General features: G+C 34.0%; 1 protein-coding gene across 1 annotated transcript in view; it reads right to left on the bottom strand.

Moving 5' to 3' along the window:
- sns (sticks and stones) overlaps positions 1-10,000 on the bottom strand; it is a 211,031-nt gene that overhangs the window by 191,768 nt on the left and 9,263 nt on the right. Inside the window, exon 2 of the mRNA XM_085657915.1 lies at positions 1-110. This exon is cut by the window's left edge and continues 44 nt beyond it. Coding sequence (XP_085514041.1) covers positions 1-110 — 110 coding nt within the window. The remainder of the gene's footprint in view (positions 111-10,000) is intronic.

The raw sequence follows: 10,000 nt of genomic DNA, 5'->3' as shown, positions 1-10,000 counted from the left end.
AAAGATAGTGGCAGGGGTGGGCAAGGGGGGGGGGCGAGGATCAAGGGAAAAGAGTAAAGAATAAAGAGTGATGGTTCTCCATCCTTAATTAGGCTCGTACGAGTGCTCACCTGTAAAAAGAAAAAAGAAAAAGAAATAAGATAATCATAATGATAATAATGAAGCAAAATATCTATTTAAATGAATTGCATTAAGTTAAAAAAAAAAAAAAAAAAAAAAAAAAAAAGAAAGGAAACGATAGGATTGTGTGCGAGCGCGTTTCAAACTAACGTTCTCGCTCATTATTATAAAAGGGAAGCAAATTACAACGATGAGAGAGAAAAGAAAGAGAGAGAGAGAGAGAGAGAGAAAGATGAAACCGTAGCTAACATTCTGACCGAATTTATACCAGTGATCGCAATTTAGCGTATTCGTAGTATTTTTTAATTTCTAGAGAATTTCGTAGGAAACCACCATCATGAAAAACCAAGAGAAAGAGAGAGAGAGAGAGAGAGAGAGAGAACGAAAGAGAGATAGAGAGAGATTATCGCGACTCGACTTAAAACAATTTCATGAATAATTAATGTGAATAATGCGATAAAATAGTAATAATCGAATAATTTGCATGTTTTGTAGAAGAGAGAGAAAGAGAGAGAGAGAGAGAGAGAGAGAGAGAGAGAGAGAGAGAGAGGGAGGATCGAGTCTTTCGTTGTTCGACTTTTTGTCCCTTTTTCTTTCTTTTACATTTTTGTCTTTAATTTCTTTTTTTTTCTTTTTTTTTTCTTTTTTCTGTTTAATTTTTTTCTTCTACAATACCATAATGCAAATGTACATTATTATACGTGAATACACGAGAGAACTACTCGAATTCACGGCTTTGCGTTTTGCTAATATCACGTAATGGTACAGAATAATCCTATATGTTTGCGACCTCCGGACGTGAAAATGACTGCTTATAATAAGCACTATGATCATAGGTAGAAATTTGTATAAGCTTAAATATTTTGATCGTCAAAATGAACGGATATGTTTTTTTTCCATTCTCACTTTCTTTTCTTTCTTCCCTTTTTTTTTTCTTTTCTTTTCTTTCCTTTCCTCTTTTCTTCTTCTTCTTTTTTCTTTAAAAAAAAAAAAAAAAAAAAAAAAAAGTATCGCAAAACGATAACCCATAAAATAAACATGACACACGAAGAAATTATTTACAGACCTACGTAACGTTTGTACGTATATTTATTCATAAATAATTTGCAATTAAAGCAACGATCGTCGTTTCCCAATGGTTATTATATTTATCTAACCATTTACGTATCCGTCAGTTTATACAACGAAATTTTGTAATAATCACGAATACAAATAACGTAATGCAAATAATAACTGTTTGTAGTTATACCGATAAAACGTGCAATATATTGACTGTGTACGATCGATTCGTTCGGGGATCATCATTCGACTTTGATGATACATTCGAAAATGATTCCAATTTTATTGCGGGGAGAAAAAAACATTCCCGTTCGTATTCCGTTTTTTCTTTTCTTTTCTTTTCTTTTTTTCTTTTCGACTTTGACCAGGGAAAGGAAAGAAAAAAAGAAGAAGAAAAAAGAAAAAAGAAAGAAAGAAAGAAAGAAAGAACGAAAAAAAGAATAAGTTCGGAAAAGACGTAAAAAAAAAAAAAAAAAAAAAAAAAAAGAAAAAAAAAAGAAAAAACGTCATACGAAAGTCTCATATCGTCGGTCTGACGATGATTGTTCTCCCAAGAGAAATATGTCGTCATCATGAGTGACGGAGAATAGGATTTTCTGGGATGAAAGGGAAAAAGAGAGAAGCAAAAAACAAAAAACAAAGAAGAGAAGAGAAGAAAAAAAGAAGAAAAAAGAAAGATGATAAAAAGAAAAAAAAAACGAAAGAAAGAACAGGGAAGAATACAACGCGAATATCCATCTTCGATCCATTCGAATATCTTTAAAAAATAGTTGTCACACGTAGTCGTACTGACGTATGCACCCACGCTACCTATACCCACTATTACACCACGTATGTATGTTACGTACAAATAATGGCGGCTTGAAACAAAGGAAAAAAAAACAAAAAAAAAAAAAAAAAAAAAAAAAAAGCAAAAAAAAAAGAACAAAAAGAAAGAAGCGAGCTTGAGAAAATTCGTCGCGGTTTGCCGATCGGAGAAAATCCGATGAATTGCAAATGGATCGAATGCTCGAGGTTCGTCGTTGAAATGGAAATTTTCTTTTTTTCTTTTCCTTTTTTTTTCTTCTTTTTTCTTTCTTTTTCCCTCTTTCTTCCTTTTTCCTCTTATTCTCTTTTCTTCCTTTTCAATCGAAACTTTTCATTCGCCGTAAATTTACAAGTTTATTGCTATGTATATTTTCGATGTTTTACGCGCATCAAGTTTTTAACGCACACGTTAAAAAACTTAATCTATATATACTCGATGTATACTTGACGTGTAATTTAATAATAATAATAATAATAATAATAATAATAACAATAATAATAATTGGAAGAAAAAAATCAAAAGCAGAAATTAAAAGAAGAAAATAATCAAAAGAATACCGAAACGATATTAATCTTGATATAATTTAATTATATCAATGTATGTAAACAAACGAGATATCGTACCCACATATATACATGTATATATATATATATATATACACACACACGCGAGCGCGCCCACGCATGCATGCATTTGCATGCATGGATGCAAATAGATTTACAAGAAAGAAAAGAAGAAAATAATTTGCAACTACTATCCTTACGATGAGAATTTCCAATTATTCAGAGAAACACATCCTACCTAATCGTAATTTCCGGAGAAAACACACGGCAAATTCGTACGCGAAAGATCGCGCGAACTTTCCGCAAGGCGAAACGCACGAAATAAATGAAAGCCGAACGAAATAACTGCTAGAATGCCGAAGCGAGCTTTTCTCTCTCTCTCTCTCTCTCTCTCTCTCTCTCTCGTGCTTGGAAGGAGGGTAAGAGAGCTTAAATGCATCAGCCAACCATTCCGGAACGTTACCGCGTAGTGGAGAGACACGTACTACGAGTGAACACAGTACTTTACGTACAAATACTAACAAAAGGACGCGACCGTTTGTATGCGCAGAGAGAGATAGAGATAGAGATAGAGAGAGATAGATAGAGAGAGAGAGAGAGAGAGAGAGAGAGAGGACCATATAGCGAATAGAAAGACGCGGAGGAACGAGTGGCACGCATGCACACACAACTCCTCCCCCGCCCCCCGCAAGTGAGGAAGAGGAGAACACGTACAACACGCGTGAAACACGCCCGGTTGCTCGCATGTGTCCACTTTGCTTTCCAGCATCCAGATGCGAATATCTCGATGGTGCAATGACATCTGGAAACTATACAAAGTCTACCACCATGCCTGAACTGTGTTCACCTCTCTCTCTCTCTCTCTCTCTCTCTCTCTCTCTCTCTTTCTCTCTCTGTCTCTCTCTCTCTCTCTCTCTCTCTCTTCCATCTATCTATCCGTTTCACTCTTACGCTATATGCTCGACACGTAGAATATTTAAATAGAATTTATATTCTTCAGTGTAACAAAAATACGATTTTACATTTTGTTAATTAATAATGAAATTTCATTATTATTATTATTTTTTTTTTTATATATGTATATATATAATCGTTTAGTCGTCAATCTAATGAGAAAAGAAATAAAATAATACTGATAATAATAATAATAATAATAATAATAATAATAATAATAATAATAATAATAATAATAATAATAATAATAATAATAAATCATATAATACTTATTCGTTCGTGAAGAGATTAGAATATATAGATAAAGATGTAGAGACTAAATCTCTCACTAAGAACACCCGTAGAATACGGGTATGTATGTATGTTAATCTATATATATGTATGTTAATATATATATATATATATATATATATATATATATATGTATGCTCTTACGCACACGCACATACACATTCTCAACAAATCCTCGTGTATTATAATCGGCTGACAAAGGAACGCAATACGATAAACACGTTCCTAAGCATCTGCTCGTTCCATTCAACCGCAAATTCTGGTATATTACTCCCTTCTCGTATTTTCTCTCAAGCTGTTATAACTCCGTTGCACATCCTCTACACATTATACTGACACAACACCTAGGCATACGAATGCCGTAGAAAGTTTAAAGGACACATTCGATTTGGAAACGTGTATGAGATGTGGATCGAGAAAACAGCAGCACACATACATACATACATATATACATATATATATATATATATATACACACACGTTTGAGACATGCGATTACATGGACTTGTACCGTCGTGTACTTAGAAAAGGTACGTACAATTTTCTACGAGATATATATATATGTATTTACGTACGAGAAATTGAGATAGAGAAAGAGAGATAGAGAGAGAGAGAGAGTGAGATTTGAAACGGTCGAGGGGAAAGGGCGATCATAATGGCGCCTCAAACACCGTGCTTGCTTCTGATGAATAGAGAGGGCTGTGAAGGGGGCAAAGGGTGAACGAGAGAGACGAGGCCGAGTAGAGAACCAAGGAGTGAAAGATCGTATTCGCAGCCGTGTACCAATGCATTTCGAGCCACGAATGCTTTCGAGCCGTTTCCTCAGAAACCGGAATTCCCATGACGGTTCGGGGGGCAAGGGGGTGAGGAAGAGGGTTGGTGGGTGAGTGGGTGGGTGGATGAGATGGGTGGAGGCGGTTTTCACGTTGCGGAAAGCTGGATAGAGAGCTAGCGAATGTGGATGGAAGAGAGAGAGAGAGAGAGAGAGAGAGAAAAGAAGAGGAGAGAGAAGAGATGAGAGAGAGGAAGAGAAGAGGAGATGAGAGGAGATGAGAGAAGAGCAAAGTCTCTTCCTTCTCACTCCCAACTAAAACCTCATCCTTCGACCCTCGAGGCGAAAACACGGCGAAGCTAATTAGCGCTATCGCGAACGTGCGGTTCGAATGCGGATTATCTACGCAATAGCTATTATCACGAATATCGTAGAGCATCTATCGAAGTCATCTACGATAGTCTAGTATCTCTAATACTAGAGATGGATCTTTACTTTGATCTATATATATATATATATATATATATATATATATATATATATATATATACGACTCTGCATCTTCTAAAAGGAGTGAATGGAAGGAGGAAAAGGGAAAAAGAAGAGATAGAAGAGATGAAATTACGAAAGACAGAGAATGAGAGATAGATAGATAGATAGATACATAGATAGATAGATAGATAGAGAGAGAGAGAGAGAGAGAGAGAGAGAGAAAATTCGCCGCAAGCAGTTTTCCAAGCTCCAACGGTAATTCGATGAAAATCCGTAAGATTCTTCTGCTGTTTTAATATTCCAAAGAAGTTTAACCAAGTCTTTCTATCTATCTATCTTTTCTCTCTCTCTCTCTCTCTCTCTCTCTCTCTCTCTCTCTCTTTCTACGCGAGTACAGAGAAAATATAACCTTCGTGATATCTTGAATGTGATCATTTTAATGGTACTACGATCCTAGAATTAATTATTTCGGATTACATCGTGATCTTATTTTATTTTTTTGTTTTCCTTTCCTTTTTTTTCTTTTCTCTGCTTGTTTTTTTCTGTTTTCTTTGTTTTCTTTTTTCCTTTTTTTGTTTCTTTTTTTTTTTTTCTTATTACTTCTCTCTTGAGATAAGATACAAATTCGTTTTTAACGCGATTACGTTCTTTCGTAGAAACAACGTAAAGTCACGTTCGAAGATCTCAGTTAAACGTAGAAACGGTATATACTTTAATTTCTGCTGTTGTCCTTCCATGGGTGGAATGGGCAACGGGGGAAGCGGGAGATGAGAGAGGGTGGGATGGAAGATGGTTGTAGGGAAAGCTAAAGTTAGGGTTTAACTAACCGGAGTACTTCGAACAAAACAAAAACCGAGAGAAGTTGTTGTTGTTTAGATCGAAATCGGCTTTGCATAATTGGAAATTCGAAAAGCTCGTTTTCCCGTTCGCGCAAAGTACAGTCGAATACTTTGCGACAGTGAGAGGAGAGCGAGGATCGAATAATATCGACGGGCAAGAAAAAAAAGAAAAAAAAGAAAAAAAAGAAAAAATCGAAAACTTCGAAAAAAATCGAAAATAATTATTCCCCTCACTCCTTATATCACCACTACCACCATCACCACTTATCCACCCTTCCTCACCATCCTAAGGAGAGGGAAAAAAAAGGGAAAAAATTAAACTACTAGTTACTTCTTCATGATGATCATGATGATGATAATAATAAGCAAGAAAAAAAAAAAAAAAAAAGAAAAAGAGAAAAGAAAAGAAACATATATTATCAGCATAGTGTATATCTGTAATGATATGTAATATATATTCTTTTTCTTTTTTCTTTTTTTTTTCTTTCTTGACTGAAAAAATACTCTCTTCAAAAGTACGCTTTAACAATTAAAAATGGATATCGATTAAGTGTCCTATCTTGATATAAAAGATAGGACAAGATATATATATATATATATATATCTTTTATATCCTCAACGTGATACAGTTATCAATTGATCGATCTCACATATAAGTAATAGGTTGTATGTTATCTTCTATCTCTTTCTCTCTCTCTCACTGTCTCTCTCTTTCTCTCTCTCTCTCTCTCTCTCTGTCTCTCTCTCTCTAATTGATCCTGAGTTAGGTCAGATCCGTCAAGGATACGAGATTGGTCGATGTCTTTGGTGGTTTCGACGTCATTGCCATCGTCCGAGAGTGAGAGAGAGAGAGAGAGAGAGAGAGAGAATTACTACGTGCGTCATAGCATCAGTGGTATAACGTGTCTTGCCTAGTTGTAGTCCTCTAGTACGCATGCGCATTATTTTCACTACGAACGTCACCAATCGTTCTCTTTTTTTTGCGAGAAATTACAATTTTATTATTTGTTTTTTCGTCGATTTGTCAAATTGTAAAAGTCCTAACAATATATGTACGTGATCCGGGAGGAGGGTGGGCGGCGAAGAGGAGAGGAGAGGAGAGGAGTGGAGAGGGACGGAGGAGAGATGGGATGGGGGATAGAGGATAAATGTTAAAGAAAAAAAAAAAAAAAAAAAAAAAAATGGACAAAATTTATACAAAATATTTAAATTCCTTTATTTAAGCGTATCCTTCATGCACGGCGTTTTATTCATTCGATCGAGGGAGGGGATAATAAAATGGAACATTTATTTCTTTTTCCCCTATAAAAAAAAACGAGCTTCGAATTTACAAGAAAACAAAAGAGGGGAGGGGTGGTGGAGGGGGCGGATAAAAAAAGGAATTATTAAACGTAACGCGTTCAATGATTGTGTCTCGAGAGTAATATTATATTGAATCGAAAAGATCGAATTGTAATTAAACATACGCGTCAGAGAGAGAGACAGAGAGAGAGAGAGAGAGAGAGAGAGAGAGAGAGAGAGAGAGAGAGAGAGAGAGAGAGAGAGAGAGAGAGACCGTAAACACGAAAATTTATTGAAATATAATTGTCGTTCCAAATATAGAACGTCCCCAGGTGTCGTTATATAGGACGATTTGTACGCGATGCCTATTTATTCTGTCATTCATATTAATATTCTACACTTTCAAGAACACAAACAGAAAGTTAACGATAGGATCGTAACAACAGTACGTAAATTGAAACATCGTATTCAATGAGCGCGTATCGCTAAATTTATTGATATATACGGGAATTAATTAATTTTCGGGATAATTTCGTTCGGTCAACTTAACGATTTGTGTTCTTCGTTTGTACAAAATTGTAGAGGCAAAAAAAAATGAAAAAAAAAAAAATATATATATATATAAATATATATGTATATACATATACACATAAATATTATCTTTCGACATGGAATAAGCAAATAAGGCGAATAAAAATAATATGACCCATATGCATTTTCACTTTTATTTTTAATTTTATTCTCCATTCGATATATATATATATATATATATATATATATATATATATATATATATACGTATGGCACTCTTTTCTTTTCGTTTTCGTTTTGATTTCTTTTCTTTTCTTTTCTTTTTTTTTTTTTTTCTTTCCTCCTCCTTTATCCTTCCTATCGAACAAAAAAGCAATTTAGAGAACTTCGACGAACGGAATACATCTGTAGAGATTGTCGATGTTGTGAAAAACGAGCACGAGATTTCATGATAGAAATAAGTGATACCAGGGTTCTCGAAAAATAAGGGACCCCTTAGGTACCATAAAAGTGCGTTAGCATATAAATAAGACAAAAGAAGAGTAGAAATAATAAAGTGTATTCAAGAATTCAACTCTGAGAGTTCTCTCTGGTTATATTTCTTCTTTTTTTTTTTTTGTTTTTGTTTTTTTTTCTTTAATCTTTTCTTTTTCTTTGCATTTTTTTTCCTTCCTCCCCCCCTCTCTCTCTCTTTATTTCTCTTCCTCGTTTTATTTCTCCCCTTTTTTTTCTCTCCTTCTTATACCCCTCCCCCCTTCACGAATGCTTTTTTTTCCTCTTTCCTAGAGAGTGAGAAACGATGTAGCACGAAACGCATTTTTACGACGGAAGGCGCTCTCGCCGCCTCTTCTTTTCTTTTCTTTTCTTACTTCGATCGTACCAGTTTTTATCACGAGCATTCTCACATCTTTTTTCATTCTCGGTCGTCTCCTAACTCTCCCCTTCCCAGTCCCGCCCTGCCCCGCCCCCTCACTTCTATACCCACTCATGTTTCTCGCCTTTTTTGTATTTCTTTTTTTCCTTTTTTTTTTTTTTTATTATCATTTTCTTTTTTTTATTTCCTTTTTACACTGCATTTCTCCTCCGGACTCGTTCCTCATACTCTTACACATACACAAGCGCGTGCACATACTCTCTCTCTCTCTCTCTCTCTCTCTCTATCCCTTTTGCGTAATACAAATTTTCAATAAATTTACCAGTGAAATTTTTTGATATATAAATTACTTACGTATAATGTATATATAAATATATATATATATATATATATGTACATACATACATATATATATATATATAGGTACGTACATATGCGAGAGAAAATATATAAAAATTGAGAAGACTTATACCCGTTAGATAAACTGTTTGAAACATTATATAAATCTCTATCTCCCTTCTCCTCCATTCTCCCTTTCTCTCTCTCTCTCTCTCTCTCTCTCTCGTTCTCTTCTTTTTGTTTTTTATCTCTATCTATTTTTCCATCTAAAAAAGTAATATTTAATTATATACAATATTAACGTGTGTGTGCGCCCGTGTAACGTATATGTATGTGTGAAAATGTGAGTTTTATTTCAGAAACAATTTAACAGACAATTTAAAAGACATTCTTATCCGATCTGACGTCAGATCAGTTGTCGGGCTTTACTACTGGAACAAGAAAAAAAAAAAAAAAGAAAAAAGAAAAAAAAAGAAAAATAAAAAAAGAGAAAAAATGATAGCACATCTCTGAACGTCTGACGTTTTACTGTCAAAGTTTAAAACATAAATAAGTTATCGTTGAAATACGAAAGTTTATACGACGTAAGAAAAGAGATAAATAGAGTAAGGATGAAAGAGAGAGAGAGAGAGAGAGAGAGAGAATGTCAGGTCAAAGTATATAAACTTGGATGCTGCAATGCGTGTTACTTCGTATTATCGTCTTAAAACTCTTTGATTGCTCTTTTGGAGTATCTAAAACATTCATTCAAGTTAATTCAATCGGGTTTACGATTTTTTTTCAACAACGTATATATACCATCGTACATACGTACGCACAGACGTACACATAGAGTGTTCGAACAAAAAGTATCCACCATTTATTATAAAATTAATATATAAAAAATTTATATTCGTATAATTTATTTATTAAAATTTAAATTTTATTAAAATTAAAATTATAAAATTTATTATAATATTAATGAAATTTAATGATTTCTTGTTTTTTCTTTTTCTTTTTTCTTTTTTTTTGTTTTCTTTTTCGAAAAATACTGAAGCATAAATCTTGTTTTTACGTGGTGAACAAATTTTTAACATA

This window comes from Vespa mandarinia, chromosome 6 (assembly GCF_050613455.1).
Source record: "Vespa mandarinia isolate Hongniang chromosome 6, ASM5061345v1, whole genome shotgun sequence".
Taxonomy (NCBI): Eukaryota; Metazoa; Arthropoda; class Insecta; order Hymenoptera; family Vespidae; genus Vespa; species Vespa mandarinia.
Note: the sequence above shows the minus strand (reverse complement) of the source record. Positions and strands in the feature narration are given on the sequence as shown.